Source organism: Ascidia mentula, chromosome 9 (assembly GCF_947561715.1).
Source record: "Ascidia mentula chromosome 9, kaAscMent1.1, whole genome shotgun sequence".
In the NCBI taxonomy this organism is placed as follows: domain Eukaryota; kingdom Metazoa; phylum Chordata; class Ascidiacea; order Phlebobranchia; family Ascidiidae; genus Ascidia; species Ascidia mentula.
The window spans coordinates 6,602,771-6,620,573 of NC_138574.1; the positions used below are offsets into that span (position 1 = coordinate 6,602,771).

A 17,803-nucleotide genomic window follows, 5' to 3' on the forward strand; every position below is an offset into this window, starting at 1 on the left:
CATACAAAATCAATGCATTAAGTTCCGTGAGGAAAATGTGCTGTATTTGGTTGCTCATTATGTCAAGGGCTCGAGGCCTTTTTAACATCTTAAAACAGTTATAAAGTAACGTGCTATGATGTAATGAATGACTTGCAGTTTTCACCACCCAGGTAATCATCTCGGTTCTCATAACTGTCTGATGGTAATACGATAATTGATTGTTATCTTACACCCCAAATCTTACAATAAGATCAAATTATAAACGGATTGTGTAGAGGAGGGCTGGTGACTGCACTTAATTGCAAATGGAGGGTACTTTTTGTGGTTCATTTTTTCACAAAGCAGACCTACATTTTTTTTTGCTTTATAGTCAAAATAACGTAAAACAGGAGGCAAAATGCCCCCGGGGTAGCTGTTAAGGTAGCTTTCTCGCATTTAATTTTGACCAGAGTCTGTTTCTAAGTGATGAGACTAACACAAATCAAAAATGGGATAATTTCCAATAATGTTTTTTGGTCTTGTGACTTATATTGGGACCTAATATTCTTTAAAGTTAAAAAATTATTTCCCCTGAATGGGACAGTACACAGGAAATGTGGTTCTGTGCAAGGGGCATCTCTCCATCACAGAATAGCACTTGCCCATGTGGGACAGTACACAGAACAGATTTGTTGAGCTTCCTGGAAGCTCTTGTGACCTACAGGGGGCATAAACACCCCTGGGTGTTTGCTTGGGCAACTATTCACAACTAATTTTGGTCCTGTGCGATGGAGAGGTGGATCTTGCATTGAACCACAATAGATAAGATACTTAAACGTACATTTTTCTGCAAAATCCAATTGCATTTTTAGTTGCTTTTTTACTCAAAATAATGTCCAACAGCGAGGGATCAAATGCCCCCACGGGTCAAAAATGCACCTGTCCGACGATCAATTTCGACCAGAATGCGTAGATGAGGGATGACTACAAATGACTGGGGCCCTTAAAACGATTCATTTTTCTGCAAATATAGCCTTCTACAGCACCCGGCAGCAAGTAGCAACCTGATTCAAAACCCCACTAAAACTACCCGAAACTGGCTTAAATTCGCCCTCGGACAACAAATGTGCTCGTTCAACCGTAAAATTAAACCCTATACATCACTGGTTGCTTAGTGACGTCCTCCTTCTATTGTGACAGAGGATTAAATGCTTTTCCCGCCGGCGAAACTTATTTTAATAGAAATACCAATATGCGTCCTTCACAGTGGCCGCAAGACCAAGCTTACCGTTCGACTGCGTGAAGTAACACATCGTTTTATTTCTTTTTGGAACAAGATAAGAGATTCAGTGGATATCTTTTGCTAAAGCACTTTTTATTAGTCTTTCAAGTTTTGAACAGGAAAGTTTGTATCCAAAAAATCTGGCGATGGGGGTGGTGGGGCAGGTGAAGACTCCTCCCGCGACATTTCCGATTTTCTGGTATTCTTACAAAACGTATATTTCATTAGAGCCAATACATTTACTCCGAAATATAGCCTACAGCCTAACCAATAGAGCAGTGGTTCTTAACCTTTTTAACTCGCCGAACCCCTTGGATCCTCTGCAAGCATTCGTCGCACCCCAATAGCAAAGAAACGAAATACGAACTAAAACCAATCTGACCAAATTTTTCATGAATTTTTTGTAACTGTGTCCAAGCAAAGTCATTTTCGCATGCAGTTTTTTTTTCACCGCAACTAGAATGCAATGGTGTTCAAAGACGGGTCGGGCAGAAATGACGAAGTCCAAAATTTTGAATTCGCATATCATTCCATAGTTAGGGCGCCCAGGGTCATCTCCGTGCTTGGTCAGATATGGATCACAGAAGTGAAACTGTTTAGTGGTTACAATCCATTCTCCTACTTAACTTAATATTTTTGATCGAAACTCAATATTTTTGTTTCTGCAATTAATTAAAAAAAAAATATATGACTGAAACGTTTGCTGATTTTTTGTAAATCATTGGACCTTCGTCGAACCACTGAAACGTCGCAATCGAACCCCGGGGTTTCGATCGAACCCAGGTTAAAAGCCACTGCAAATAGATACAGTTCTTCTATTCCACAGGTTTGTATTAACCCGGATCTGACAAGACATCGACAGAAAATTTAAAGTCATGTTGTGATGTGGCACATGTCATTACATTTTTGTCTACAAGATACAGTGGTAAATGTGTAATACTAACACATTCTGAAACATAATCTCGTTACCAAGTCTGTTGCGTGAAACAATGATAATAAGAGTTTATTACCCAAAATAAGACTTACTTGACATACTCTAGATGGCGTTGGTACATTTTTAGGTGATTGAACATCAGAGGAACTTTTTGCTTCCTTAATAAAATTTATCAGCAACAAGTTATTAACTGTGTGATTTAACTTTAATAACAAATGAACTATGCAGATACAAAAAAATATTTTATTTCAACTACAATTACAGATATAAACTATGCAAATAACACTAAAAATCACTCAAGCATAACACTGGGTCACAGTACGTATTTGAATTGCAACACAATGTCAATTTGATCTAAGTGACGTAATAATACCATAGAATGTAAGCAATGTGTGTCTGATTGATTTGATGATGTTTTTCCTATCTGGCTCAAAACTTTTTTTTATTGCAATAATATCGGTGAATAGCTGGGATGATAAATGTATTTTAAAAAAAAAAAAAACTGTATTGTGAAATGTCGTTGTTCGTGTTTGTGAACGTGTCCGTGTGCCAAATACACGCGTTTTCGGAAATTGAGATTCCATCGTAGTGTGACGACGGCGCGGTGGCCCACGCGTCAATTCTGCCGTTTATACATTGAACTTTTTGGAGGTTTTCTAAAACGAAGTTTCCAAGAAGTTTTACTTCTTGACGATGGGTGATGATATGGATCAGACTGTGTCACCGCTTAATTCGTCGGGGCCTACACGGTTGAGACCTCTCGCCGCTCCACTCGCTCTGTCCATAATGAGATACACCGGTACGACGTCTTCTGCTGCTCGAGGTTGCACTTCCCTTTTCCAAAATGGGGAAGAACCACGTGACAACGGTAATCTTATTGTACGTTCTCCTGAATTAAATACACACCCGGATTAGGAAATGAAAGAGAGTCCAGCTGTAGTACCGTGCATCGTCAAGGCAGTTGGAGAAGGCATGAGTATGCCAAGGTCAGACCAGATGACGTTCTCAGGAAAACCTACAATTTATTGGATGTTTGTTCGTTACTGCGATTCCAATCCGGAATGCTGACATTGCTATCCAGAAGCAAGAAACTTTCTCTACGAGAACTTTCGTAAGACTTATAAAGTCACTAGAGCTTTCGTTGAGGAGTTGACCAATGCTCCTAACTTGAAACCTGATGATGCAGTCGTATACGCGCATATGTACAGATTATGAAAAAATGCTTATTGGTACTTCGCCAACTTGGAAATTTTGCTGACTTAGGTGGCTTTTTGGCGAACAAGTTCCCATACGAGTCGCAAACGCTTTGGCGCCGCCGCCGATATGCGAAGACTGTCAGGAAAACCGACGGATTTCACAGATCTTTTTGAATTTGTCGAAGAAGAATCTGCCGTAGTGAACACTTGACCTGGCCAGCTGTGTGTGTCCCGGAAAATTGAAGAAAAGAAACGTGCTGGTAAAGTGGAAAACGTGTTACCTGCGCCACTGTCACAACAAAACCAAGTTCGTCGCCTGCCCCAATATTGAGTTGTAAAGATGTGGTGCGTTTATTCCAAGGTTCAAAGAGAGTCGGAAAACTATAATAGAATTCCGCGCAGCGAGCCAGACCACCAATTCTACAACCAGGTGCAATGCGATGAAGAACGGCCATTCGTTGTACTTTTCGCTTATTCCGGTGAAAGTTCGAGCCTCAGTTTCCTCAGTTGTGTAATGGTGAGGTGCTGCTACTTATTGGCACTGACGTTCCGTATGCAAATAGAATCTTGGAGATGAAAATAGGAAACCTCAAACAACCATTTGCTGCGAGAACACCGCTGGGGTGGTCTCTCGTCGGCTATCCTGTCGTTGATAATATTTCAGTTCATTTCCTTAAATGTGAATCATGAAGAGAGGAATTCCAGAAAGAGTCTGATGACATTCCATTCCAATGTCAATTAAGGACAGGAGAGTTCTCAACATACCGATGGGCATTTCTATTTGTCGCTTGCAATGGCGAAGTGAAATTAGTCTGCATCAGGACAGCCGTTCTATGGCTGAGCGACGGCTTTGGTCGCTGAATAAACGCTTGTCGCGCGACCTCGTTGAGAATATCCAATGTTACATCGACGAGGCTACGCAGAGGAGGTCAAAGAAGAAGAAGGAGGTGCCCCAGCCACACTGTAAATCTAAATGGTGGAAATCAAAGGGTGGGAATATTTAAAGGTGGAATGATCCACCTATCGAGGTGGTACGGACAAAAAGGTGTAATTTCACACCATTTACTAATCAAATTTCCACCTGTCTTGTTGAATTGGTGTAAATATCATCGCTTAGTTCTCTACAGGGTGGGGCTATAGCCTATGTGCATTAGGCGCAAACGGCTTTTCGCAACAGAATTCATTGCAGGCAACTGACGGAAACGTGAGTATGGTCTTGCGTGGGAGATTTGAATTATATTTGTTTCAGTTTGAATAATTGCCAATTAAATAAAGTGAAAATGCGTTTCTAATTTTATTGCAGGAATTGGTATTTTTGTCATAAAAGCCGTATCCAAAGATATGTTTGGCCGTGGCGACTAGAACAGGTTTTTAGCGCAGATGGCACAAAAATCTTTGTAAACATGTTATTTATCACCACGGAGCTCATCCAGGCCGCATTTTACGTGTAACCTGCTGTTCGTAAACAACAGTAACACCAGTGAAAAACGTTCTAATCTGAATGAAACTTTAGTGAAGTGAACTACAACAGGATATGTAGATTGTTGCATAACAACTACCATTCTCACATCAGACTTTATTCTGGGATCGCCCAGACTGAGTTGCAGGGGCATGTTTGTTTTATTATGACGTCAGTGTCAGCCGTGCTGTCCAGACAAGGTGTTTCAGTTCTCGCGGAAGCCACGTTTGTTGCGAAGGATTTGGATGTTGGATGGAGCAGTTTGAAGGTTTGTTGGTTAAACTTTTTGTTTATCTTTCAAACTTACATGTGTGTCCACATTAACCGGGTGTGCATAAACATATTTTTTTTCAATCTGGTAATCAATCCATGAAGCCCCTTTTTTTATTTTTTGTAGATATAGCCTATTACTCTACTGCCAAAATTCAAATCTTTTTACTGCGTGTCCCTGACAATGTTTTTTTTTCAAAATATCATTCCATATCTTGTTGGCATGGATAGCATCTTTCGATAATTAAGATTCTAAAATATTTCGCAAAATGTGAAATGGCCCATTGGTTATATTTGGTTATTGACTAGTGTACTTTTACTCACTGTACTGTAGACAGTATTGCTTCGACGGGGGTATGTCTCCTATTTGGTTGTACTAAATGTTAAATTAGGTCAATGTCTTATTGTTTGTGGAATTATTTCGGCAGTACTGGTTCATTTGGATAGTTGCATGTTTTTTCTTACAGATATTAAAGTGTAGCCATTGAAAAAACAATAAAAATGCACTCTTAGGAATATTGAGGTAAATAGAAAAATAATAAATCCAAATAAATGCAATGGAAGGTAAAATTTTATGTCCACATGAGATGTGCAACTTTCAATGCATTTCTAAAAAACACCTCCTTCAACATTTAAGAAATGAACATCATCATGCAGCAGTGTTGCCATTGTGTTGCAAAGTGAACTTTTGCTCCAAAAAGTATTCTTCATTGCGCAGTTATGAAAAACATCTTGAGAGAGCCCACCAAGGTGTGTTTTTGAGTTTTCTTGAAACTTCCGAGGGAAGTTGTGTGCCTAATGGTTGTATGCTTTCATCTGAACAATCTTCTGGTAACAGTTCACATTTAATTTCACATACAAAAGGAACAGAATCTGATTTCATTGATAACTTTGTCCGTTTGATTCTCAAAAGCCAAGAGAAATATGCACTGCCAAAAAGTGTATTTAGATACATGATGAATGACGTTGTCTCCTTGTTTTCTTTATTTCATAAGGATGTTCTTGAAGCCACCAATACTTCAGGTTCTCTGATTAATTCTCCCAATTACCTTACAGATGGAGAATTTTTACCTAAACTGTGGGATAAATTGTCGATTGATGAGAATTTTATTGACTATTGTATAGGTCTAGGATTGGTAAATTCGGTTAGAATCCAGTTGCCAGGAACAAAATCGTACCAGTATGTTCCAATTTTAAATACTTTAAAGCAATATTTGAAGCACAAAGATGTAATGAGTAAAGTACAGACTGTATACCATGGTACTGATGGTGTTTTATCCGATTTTACCTCTGGGTCTTTTTTCAAAGAACATAAATTCTTCAAAGGGAATCAACTGCATCTGCGTTTACATATGTATTGCGATGAAATAGAAGTTTGCAATCCACTTGGTTCATCAAAGAAAAAGAATAAATTGTTGTGCTTCTACTTTAATGTTGGCAACATCGGTGTCAAGTACCTATCCTCCTTGAAAAGTATCTTTCTTGTGTTGGTTGTAAATTCTTGTTACATTTCGGAATTTGGTTATCATGAATTACTTTCTCCACTTGTTCATGATTTAAAAATTCTTGAAAATGATGGGATATGTGTTGCAACCAGTGATGGCCAGGAGATGATTGAACATCATGTGTTTGGATCCGTTGCTGTTTTGTCTGCTGACAACTTGGCTGCTCATGATGTTGGTGGATTTACAAGATGTTTTAGTAGTGGTCGTATTTGTAGATATTGTATGTGCAGTTATAGCCAGATAAAATGTATGTTATCAGAGGAACATTGCACCATGCGCAACATACAAGTTCACAACTCTCAAGTAGCCGATGTTCAACATGACCAGTCTCTGCAGCGAATATATGGTGTCCGTTCAGAATGTCCATTTAATGAGCTTGTTGGTTTCCATGCAACAACCTCACTTCCTCCTGATCTCATGCACGACTGTTTGGAAGGGGTTGTTCCACTGACAATGAGAGCTCTATTTAAATCCTTTTCAAATTCAAAGTTGTGTTCGTTCAATATGGTAAATACTCTTATTAAGCAGTTTCCATTTGGATTGTCAGACCAAACCAACAAGCCAAGAAGTCTACCATACGATGTAGTACAAAGTGATGGGAAAATAAGGATGAGTGCAAGTGAAAATTGGTGTCTTTTTAGGTTACTTCCATTAATTCTTGGTATTAATGTTCCAAAAGGAAATGAATATTGGGAACTATACATATTGCTGTCTCAGATTATGGATATTGTGTTAGCACCGAAGATTAAAGTTGAGTGGGTTGATTATTTGCATTATTTAGTTGGTGATTTCCTTTCACTTTGTGCTGCTCTACAGCCTGAAATACTAGTTCCAAAGTTTCACTTCTTACTTCACTATGCAAGCTTGATTCGAAAGTTTGGACCACTTCGCCATGTGTGGTGTATGAGGTTTGAGTCCTTCCATCGAAAGATTAAAGCTATTGCAGTAAAATCTCGCAACTTCAAAAATATTACTCATACAGTGACCAAGCGTATACAAATGCTTAAATGCTGGGAGCAGAGTAGTGTGGTTGGTTTGCTTGAAGAAGAAGATGCAGCTGGGAGGCGAAGCGTTTCATTTTGCATGTTACCAGTCCACACAAAAGAATATCTTGCAACCCAGTGGAATGATGTGGACGATTTACACATATTTACAGCCTCGTCAGTTTTAGTAAATGGGTTTAATTTTGTGGTAAACAATATATGTATTGTAGATGTTGTTGATGAGGAACCTGTATTTGCTAAAGTGAGTGAAATTTTGTTTGTTGATGGAAATCTTTTGCTATGCTGTGAATTTCTTCGAACACTGTGTTTCAACAGACATGTTCAAAGTTATGAAGTACTTGAGACTAACGATATATTGTTTGTAGGCAAATCTCAGATAATGTATCATGCTAATGATCTGTATACCATTGAAGGAAAGCTTTTGGTACGAATGCGTCACAAGATATTTAGTCATAGCTAAAATGCTTGAACATACTAGTTACTTTCTGAAAGGTGTCAAAGAAAGTTTTGCAATTCTAGTCCTGTGGTTGTGTTTTAACATATGTGAAGTGTTTTTGAGTGTCCATGCATTGTGCATCGCTCTCATGGCGTGATTTTCCATCCCATATTGCACCTTTGCTGTACATAAATAAGTCCGTGGCTTTAGCCTGTGGGACCCTTATGAAGGCAAATTAAAAAATATGGTGCTTGCCATTGTATAAGTTTGTGTTTATTGCCAACCTTTTTGTTAACACAGTTGTTGAAATTGGGATCATGATGACAGCTATATGCAAGAAAATTTCGAAAATGTTCTAGCCATAAACTCACTCTTTTAACTTACACAGAGTGTTTTGGCATCCTTTATGCAGATTTCCAACTATTCTTTTTTGCACAAAACCATTTCTACAAAATAGATTGCAGTGTTTAAATGTGCAACTGGCTTTTTGTGACCTCACAATCGTGTAAACTTGGCTAATGTTTGTTTTCAGATTTAAAGTAATAATGGAATTTCATGTGACTTGCGGGGAACGAAAAGCAATATTAACATGCCAGTCAAAACTGGATGTAACAAACCATATAGAGGCCAAATTTAGCATCACTAGACCTTTCTCTATACAAATGTACTCGCAAACGTTTAATGACTGGGTAGATGTCGATAATCCAGTAGATTTGCCAGAAAGTGGCAAACTTCTTGTCAAAGGTATTTATCCTTCATACATCTGTTTGTTTGTTACACTTCTGCATAATATGTAAATAGGCTGTAATATTGTAATCGTTTGGACATTATTTGGTATTACTATTGTCAAGACAGTCCAATAATTTTCAGATTGTTTGCCGGAATTACAAAATGATATGGAGACTGCAGCACAATCATCTTCGTCTTCTTCAATTACAACTGCATCTCCGCCAGTAGAAATTGATGGGTGGTTAGTGATGTACAAGCTTCCAAAATTTCCAAAATATATTGTTGATGCATTGGAGCAGTGTATGAACTCACCAAGCAAACTTACAAAAAAAATTAGGTGCAAGATTGTCCAACTTATCTGCGATTCAATTTCGCCACATAACATGTAAGTGTGCTATAGTTTGCATTGGAATAGATTTTGATGAAAACTGTTACAATATGACAAATTTATTACAGGTATCCATCACCTTTACAAATAAGGACAGTTTTGATGGAATTAATAAGAGCATATCCTGTATTAAGAGATCAAAACAGTAGCAGTCCAATAGTAAGTAGATGACATTTTGTCCACCACGGTATTTAGTTTGGTTTATTATTTAGAGCACATGGGTTAGCAGTTTGAGACAAAGATTAAAAGACATAAGAAGGCCCCTTCACTCAGATGTGCAAATTGCTGCCATGAAAAAGAAATATGGTGCACGAGAAAAGCAGGGTTCATCAAAAAGGTTGTTTGAAGATGTGAGTGTATATTTCTTCCAGTTTTGGCCAGTTAAAGTGGTTCAACTTCAATTAATCACCAAAACTAAGGTTTTGTGTATTGATCAAAAGCATGTACATCTTTTTATCTTTAAGAGTTTTGAAGATGAGGAATCAATTTCATTGCATTCTAAAGTTGTAAGATTGGAGTTGGCCAAGCAAAATCCAAATTATGACTTAATAGAAGACCGCCATAGACGTACTTTCCAGTTCCGTAGACAGATAATTGCTAAAGGTGCTGCTAGTAAGGATATTTTGGAGAAGTTTCCAACACTGGGTGAAATCAATCTGGTAGGTGCACATTTTCACAATGTTTTAATGTAAATCTACTACCTAAATTGGCATGATGTGCAAATTGTCATGGAATAATCTGGATTCTTTTAGATATTTCTGGAAGCTAAAATGATTGTTAAAGTAGATGTTTTGGAAACATTCATGGAAAAATTTCGGCTGGAAAATCTTGTCAAACCGAATGACCAGTTGCATTTCACAGGTACCTAGCTATCTAAATTTAATGTCTTTTAACATATGTGAGGTTACGCAAATACGTGATGAATTGAGTTTATGTGGTGTTTGTAACACATATTTCACATTTAAATTTGTTTTATTGGCCTGTCAGATGGCATAACAAGTAAATAGTTAAAATAAAAGGAAAAATCTGGCTTGTGGGGCAATGAATTGTCTACCTCATATTTTAATAAATACTTATTTTTTTTAGGAAGAATGGAAAAAGTCTTGTTGCTTTGGCCAACTATATTGAAAGAAAATATTGCATTGTATTTCTCAACAAACCAGGTCATTGCATGTATTTTTACTATTTGCTAATCAGACTGAAAAAATATGTTTGAAACAGTTGTGTTTATTTAAAGTTTAATCTGATTTGACGCTATTTGGCACATTAAGCTGTGTTGGTAATACCTATTATCTTGATATGCAGGAAGATGAAAACATGTTTCCACATCTGTTTTTAGAGAAAGACCAGTACTCTGTGTTTGGAGATGGTATTAAGTTATGTGTTGCACCTAATTTGTCAGAAGCCGTGGTTGCAATGATATGCAGTTATTGGGTGTTCAATATTTGTTTTCCGAAACAGTTGGTGAAGTCTCTACAACTTTATTGCTGTATTTTGAATTTACCAGTGAAAAATCGCCATATTTGTGTACAACGTGTTTTAAAAAGCTGTAGGCCACAGGTGCAAACTGTGCGCTGTACAATCGACAAGAGCGTGCATTAGAATAAAACTTGCGACACCTTGTTTTGTACTAAACAGCAGTGTCAATTCAGCCTTAAAAACACCCTTGGGTGGTTCAGAGAGCTGAGTGGTAGTTACCACCAAGGGTGGCGAGTTCACATCTACAATGGTGGAAATCATAGGTGGAACTGACCACCTCATTTTTTTAGAGGTGGGAAGCGATCCCACCTTACGGTGGAGTTAGTGGACCACCATTTTTAGTGGCAATTTCCACGACTACCATTTACAGTGCAAGGTGCATTGGTACTTGCCACACTAACTGGTTCGACATCCACGAAAGTCTGATAAGGTACGCATTGTTTGTGTGGTGGCCGGGGGGACTTATCTGAAACTCCTACGGTTCATCAAATCCTGGTGCACATTTTTGGCGCTACGTCGTCGCCTAACTGTGCCACATTTTGCTTGCGGGAGACGGCCGAAAAAATCGGTGTCAGATTTGATAGGGACGTTGGGGACATCGTTTGCAACGGTTTTTGTGTTGTCGACTGTTTGACTTCAACCGATACAGTCGAGCGCGCTGTTGGTATTGTATAGCGCAGCTATGTGACTTGCTATAGAAATAGGAGGATTTTACCTCACTAAGTGGACGTCTAACAGACAAAATGTCTTGGATCAAATTCCGGAGACGGAAATCGATAACTGATGTTACTTTGGATGCCTCCGTGAAGGAACCTGTGTTGGGCGTCTACTGGCGTGTTTAGATTGACGAATTTGGGTTCAGCAGAGCTGATACAATGCAAGGCAAGAAATTTCCCGTCGCAATATTGTTTCTGCTGTTAATATTTTATCTTTTGAAGAGTTACAAGAAGATGACATTGAGGAATGGCGACGCTGGCTTTCCCAGCTGCCGGAGCTCCGGAAGTCAGAGATGCATCACTTTTCGGATGCGTCTACTCAAGGATATGGAACCGTGTCGTACATCCATCTGGTAAATGTTGATGGCAAAGTCCATTGTTCGTTTATATTTAGCAAGTGAAAGATGACACCACCTAAAACCGAGAGCATACCCGGAATCGAACTGGCCGCTGCTGTTCTATTGCGGCGAAAGTCGACAAATGGCTTCGACGCCAATTGTAGTTCGATAACTGTACGTCTGTGTTTTGGTTGGACTCGTGCGCCGTCTGGCTGAGTATTCGCAACCAAAGTTTGGTAAGTTTGTTGCAAACAGGTTGGCCAAAATTCATCGACAGACAAACCCTGAACAATAGAGGCACAACGGTTCACAGCAAAACCCCACAGGACGATGCTTCGCGTGGTTTATCGGTAAGTAAGCTGGGTGTACATTTTTTTTTGTAAAAGAATGCGGAATTGGAAATAATCAAGTACGTACAACGCCAGTGCTCCGCTCCTATGATAGACATTTTGTCACAGGTCGGAAAGTCTGAAAGGGAGTTACAAAAGAAACTGAAGAAGTCGAAATATACCAGTTCGTTGGCGAAGCTTAACCCCCAGCTGTTTAATGGAATTCTGCGGATTGGGGAGAAGGTTGGAGGAGGCGATTTCCAACACATTGTATTTGATAGTACCTATTATACTGGAACTAAACATTAAGTTGAACATAGGCAATAAACATAATAATATGCTTCAGTCGTATAGTTTGTAACCTTGGATGACATTTTGTGAAAAGATTTTGTAGGTAGGATATGTCACTGAAGAGTATGATTCCAAATGGCGACTAGGTATTGTTCAATAAATGAAGTGAATTTTAAATTTATGTATTCTGTTGGTCATCTCCTTAATTTACCCAGCAAACCAAGATTTTAATAATTGCCACAAGTGTCTTTGATTTTTGGATCTTGCTCCAACTCAGTGGTTAATCTATCTTGGCTACAATGCCAGTGAACCTTATGATCAAAATAGAGATCGCCAAATACAAAGGGCCTGTGCAGTGGGGCGATCCTGCCCTGTCATGCAATGGCATGAAATTCTTCTGTGCTGTGTGATTATGGTGGTGGAGATCCCCTACGTAAATGTGAATGCCGTCAGGCAAGTTGTGCGCTTGTGCACCAGTGTATGTATATTTCTTTCAATCTCCTATGAACCTTATGATCAAAATATGAGAGCTGAGATCAAAGATGCCCAGTAGGGCGATCCTGCCATTATTTTATACTTCTGCATTAATATACCCGCTCTTAAGTTATTAAGTTTATAAATTACCATAGATATTATTATGATATAGACTACACTCTGCCAAAATATGTTTTTAAAATAATTATAATCTAATAATTTAATTGCAAGAATTGGTCTTTTAAAATTCGTAAAAGTCCATTGAGAGATGATGGAGATACTACCAAAAAATAACTTTTCAAAACTACTTGGTCTAGTTTAACGTAATTTTGAACACAGTGGTTTTGTTTTGGCATTCACAAGCGTAGCAAGTATCATCAAAATCAGACAGGCTCATGTTTTATGGGTTGGTGATTTGATATTTAGACAACATTTACATATATAGTTGAAAACAAAGTACAGCAAAAGCAAAACTGCACATGGTGTGAAAAGTCATGTGTGAACAAATTGTGGCCATATAGATACCCTAATCGTGCACTGTATTGACAGGTAGTATTTCTATATAAATTTTGAAACATGATATTTAGACTTTACATTAAGATGTGATCTGATTTACACCTTTGGCAGTTTGAAACAGAAGATGCCCTAGTAGGATAAAGATATTTTTCTGAATAAAACACCAATGAGCCGTCTCTATGATCGTGGTTTTGAACTCATATAGAAATCTTACCACATACATTCAGTGTATTTCACCAGTTTTTACATAATGCTAACTTGTGTTTCTAACCCTGCGTTAGTAAGTTTTGTTGCAAATATGTCCTGTTTTAGTTGATAAAAATACATATATATGTATATACCTGGGGCCAATATTCCATCCTAGAACCCACATCTTTTTTGGAGGATATGTTACTACTGCTGTCAATCGCACTAAACAATTATAAAAAAAACACTTAATCCCAAACTAAACAAAAACACAGCTAACTTACAAGGCATTCTATCTTTTTTACCATGAAATTTTATTGGATTCATTTAGTTGTTTGTGGCAAATCAGTATGGTTATGATAAAAACATAACAAAAAATAGATATGCTACGAACCAATTTAAGTTGACATGTGATTGCTGTTGATTTGGGGATATTGTTGATTTTATACTTGGAACTGGTGTTTTTACAACTGAAGTATTTGACCTGGTCACATTTTCCTGTTGTTTTGGCCTTGTTGAAATACATCTTGGAAGCTGATCTGGAGTTTCAAGCAGGGAAATAATCAATTATTTGCTGCCTTGTGGTGTTTATATACTCACATATATCCAATGCATTTCCCGAACAGCAAAATAGTTTAGGGCTTGTTGAACGCTGAACAGTTCTGTGGGATGACGTGGTTGTCAATGACTTGTTCCATTGTGTGGGAGCTGGTGTGATGTGACCAATAATTAACAAAAATTAAACTGTGACTGGTAATATCAACCACCAAAGCTTTCTTATTGTGCAATATTAGGAAACAGCAAAAAGCAATTTAATTTGACAGTTGTCAAACACTTATCAATATTTGATTGACAATGGTATTTTACTTTATGTGAATTGTACCTGAATCCAATGGAGAACTTGAAAGCTTGACTTTATGCATATCATTGTCCACATTCATCCTACTAACACAACCACAGTAAATTCTGGAGTGAAATGAAAACCTTTGCTTTTTTATAGGCCAAAAATTTCTATACCTTCACTGTAAATAATTGTTTGAATGTACACAGAAACTTTATTAGAATTGTACTCTGTTGGCAGAGTGTTGGGCCTGGTTGGCCAAGTGCCGTGAATTCAAACCTCATCAGGAGCTTGATTTTGCAGAAGGTGTTTTTTTGGCTGCTATGCCAACGACCACAATGATCTCGATACAGTAACTGTGATTGCCAAGTAAGGACCTGTGCAGTAGGGCGATCCTGCCTTATCATGTGACATGAAACACTTATGAGTTGTATTCTGCAATTAATCATTAATAATTAAAAAAAAAAAAAAACCTTTGGATCAACTTGCTGCTAATGGTTCTGTCCTGAGGTTTAAAAGTATGTGTTGCATTCGTACTAGGTTTCCATTTCTCCTTTTGCAGGTTCCCACCTTTGAATCTATAACAATGTCATGTTTGAATTTTAACTACATTGTTGAAAATGACTTTCTGCTGAAGTCTACAATTGAACTGTGATACTGTAACAGTGTGATAGCACACCTTTTCGCCATAAATGCACTAATTTTGAGAGAGTTTTTCACAGTTGTTTGTTGATATATAATGGTATAAATCTATATTAATTTCTTTTAACAGCCACTGTGCCAGTTCAACCAAAAATATTTGAGATAATGTATTTAACTATTAAAACAATCATCAAAGAATGAAACACTGACATAGAATCATCTGTGCAAAACAGGACTATTAAAATTTAATTTTTTCATTGCTGTAAATATGTGGTCTTCAAATTAAAATACCTTAAGTCGTGTTGTAAAACATGTTAAGTAGCAATAAAAAAAAAGCCTAAATAGCACAAAAACTTGATGTTGTACAGTTGCATGTTTTGATTTTTATTGACACCAGTATAAAGATCAATAATTTAGTGCTTGAATTAACATGAGTTGTAGTGTTAAGTATATTTACTTACCCTGTGTTAGTAAGCACACCAGTCTCAGTTTGAGGTTTTGATTTAAAGGCAGTACAGACATAATCGCTATTAATATTGTTTGAAGAAAAAGGTTCCGGAAGATATATTCTTGATGTTTGAACAGTTGCAACTTTCCTGAAGACAAAACTGATCTAGTAAACAAATACTGAACATTTATGCATAATTTTTCAAGAGCAAATTTTACTTTTACAAACAAAGCTATAAATTGCACATAAATAGTGTTTCTTGTATTTCTGTGTAGTTAAATTCTTGTGATCATTAAGTTGCTTCTAAACTTAATGTACATGGATGTGTTAAATGGTATGAACACTTATTCAAACAAAATTAAGATAAAATGTAGCCTACCCTAAAACTGCTTTTCCAGGCAAAAATCTTCCTTTTGTTTCTCTAAAAAAAGCAATGCAATGATGTTAACAAAAACAATATCAATGTACTGAAAATTTGGATTTGGTGATATTTATTTTGAAGAGAGAGAAAAATGCAATATACCTTTTAAGAAATCATTTTTTAAAGAAGAATTATAGTAATAAATAAACTAATACTGATACTGCCATGCATGTTTTATTGCTGCAATACAGCTCTTCTGGCAATAACTTTATTATGTCAACATTTTGGCCACAATGCAGCAGTCTTCATCAGGATTTAAAAAATGTGAATTATAATTATGTACAAATTACATGCTTCGCAGCCCAGGAATTGCAGCCTAGCTGGATAACCATGAAACCGCCAAGGTTCTGTAGCTTAGTTGGTAGTCGTGAGTTCAAACCTCATCAGGATCTTGATTTTTCAAATCTCGCTCTGACTTGTCAGGAAAAGTTGCTGATCCCCCAAGGCTGCAATGCCTCGGCTGCAAAGCCTGTAAACCTCATGATCTTGAAACGATAGCTGTAATCACCAAGTAAGGATCTGGGCAGTTGGGAGATCCTGCCAATCATGCATGAAACATTACCATGTACAAATTTCACATTTTTTACATCCTGATGGACTGAAGGTGGTCAAAATGTTGTAATAATAAAATTATTGCCAGAAGAGCCATACTGCAGCAAAACAGTACAATAAATATTGGTTATAAACTATTGTACTTATAAAAATGGTATTCACAAATGTTGTTTAATTTAGAGTTTAACAGTTTAAATGAAAACACAAACACATTAATTGCCACAGTGTGAATAACTAAAATATCGAAAAAAACAAAGAACCACTGTACTTAGGTGTAGAAGTTGATGTCCAGGTGTATAACTTTTTGGTGAAGAAATTGCGGTGAGACACTTTAAGATCAATTTTTGCACAAGAAAAAGAAACATTTTGATGATCAAATTTATCTTTAACACTTTTGTCAAATATTGTTGCCACATTATTTTCACAATTGAATGTTTTTCCATTCGTAAATCCGTGAGAACTTTGCAGAGGTGTATTAGCTGGTGCTGGAGTTATTTCAATAAGGGAGCCTCTGCTAATAAACAGATGCTAACAAAACAAAACTAACAGTGAAAAAATGGAAAGAAAACAGTAAAACCTGTTCCATGGTTCCCAGTTGTTATGTGGTGCATTTTCTCCTGAATTAGAAATGAGAGGAAGATGGCAATAATGTAGATTATTCTTCATGCCATTTTGTCCCAAATCAAGAATGGAAATCGTTGGCAAATAGTCTGAACAGAAAAGATGCTATTGTAAGTCAAATGATGGTATGGCCAAAAGACTGCAACAAAGATATGCAAGAACTACAACCCAAAAGTATGTTGGTAGAGTATGTATTTTTAGGACAACGCGAAAATTTACAGCTTGTTGTATACTAAAGTTGGTACTTGGTATTACATTAGTTGAAAACCATGCAAACTCTTATGAAAAACAACCATTAGTGGACAGTGGCTAGTAGTTTTGTTTCTTTGTTATTTTTGGTTTTGCTGTTAATATTTTGCTTACTTTTATTTACAGCAGATTTGCATCCAAGTTGACTTATTCTGGAACATAAATTTTACATTAATGACCTTTACATTTCTAAAATGTAATCATGAAATAAATAGACAAGGACATTGCAGAAAAATGTTTTGTTTATTTAAGACATTTCAGCAGTAATCTCCTGAATAAATTAACATGTCAATGATTGTTGTAACACATTTAAAGAAGTTGGTAAATTTAGAACTAAACAAAAAAAATACATTGTTCTGTGTATTTGCCTTTCAAGTTGGAATCCGCTCTCAGGTCTTGTTGTTGTCCATGAATTTGTATTTCTGCATGTCTGCCAGCAAACTGGGTGTTGACACAAATAGGAACAACATACAGACTGCTTTTGCTCAGAGGGTATGCTAATAGAAGGCATGTTATCAAAATATAACTTTAACAAT

The 17,803-nt window shown here is 37.1% G+C and overlaps 2 protein-coding genes across 6 annotated transcripts; one reads left to right on the forward strand and one right to left on the reverse strand.

Moving 5' to 3' along the window:
• Positions 1-1,288: 1,288 nt before the first annotated feature.
• On the reverse strand, positions 1,289-17,801 carry LOC145913506 (uncharacterized). 5 transcript variants are annotated; one of them, XM_083001196.1, is made up of 13 exons: positions 17,636-17,801; positions 17,382-17,419; positions 16,975-17,107; positions 16,666-16,908; positions 15,804-15,845; positions 15,438-15,572; positions 14,808-14,912; positions 14,377-14,438; positions 14,094-14,201; positions 13,888-14,032; positions 13,649-13,718; positions 2,270-2,335; positions 1,289-1,447 (listed from the first exon to the last, which is right to left on the reverse strand). In XM_083001196.1, exons 1-13 carry the CDS (start codon positions 17,776-17,778, stop codon positions 1,340-1,342), a joined length of 1,398 nt encoding a protein of 465 aa, XP_082857322.1. In that variant the 5' UTR covers positions 17,779-17,801; the 3' UTR covers positions 1,289-1,339. The 5 variants fall into 5 exon arrangements, with proteins under 5 accessions (XP_082857322.1, XP_082857323.1, XP_082857321.1 ...); XM_083001197.1 differs by having other exon boundaries at positions 14,377-14,435; positions 16,666-16,911; XM_083001195.1 differs by having other exon boundaries at positions 16,666-16,911.
• Positions 8,593-12,335, forward strand: LOC145913716 (uncharacterized). The gene is made up of 12 exons (XM_083001464.1): positions 8,593-8,791; positions 8,918-9,161; positions 9,233-9,323; positions 9,377-9,514; positions 9,629-9,823; positions 9,917-10,025; positions 10,251-10,327; positions 10,470-10,724; positions 10,934-11,063; positions 11,582-11,737; positions 11,953-12,047; positions 12,156-12,335. Exons 1-12 carry the CDS (start codon positions 8,593-8,595, stop codon positions 12,333-12,335), a joined length of 1,869 nt encoding a protein of 622 aa, XP_082857590.1.
• Positions 17,802-17,803: the final 2 nt, after the last annotated feature.

Bases quoted from the DNA above. Each gene is read 5' to 3' on its own strand.
- LOC145913716 (XM_083001464.1), top strand. From the start codon at position 8,593: ATGGAATTTCATGTGACTTGCGGGGAACGAAAAGCAATATTAACATGC. The intron at 8,792-8,917 runs GTATTTATCCTT...AATAATTTTCAG, and splicing joins TGGCAAACTTCTTGTCAAAG to ATTGTTTGCCGGAATTACAA. The intron at 10,328-10,469 runs GTCATTGCATGT...CTTGATATGCAG, and splicing joins TGTATTTCTCAACAAACCAG to GAAGATGAAAACATGTTTCC.
- LOC145913506 (XM_083001195.1), bottom strand. From the start codon at position 17,778: ATGCCTTCTATTAGCATACCCTCTGAGCAAAAGCAGTCTGTATGTTGT. The intron at 17,108-17,381 runs GTAAGCAAAATA...TTTTCTGTTCAG, and splicing joins CAAATCTGCTGTAAATAAAA to ACTATTTGCCAACGATTTCC. The intron at 14,033-14,093 runs GTGAGTATATAA...TTGAAACTCCAG, and splicing joins GGGAAATGCATTGGATATAT to ATCAGCTTCCAAGATGTATT.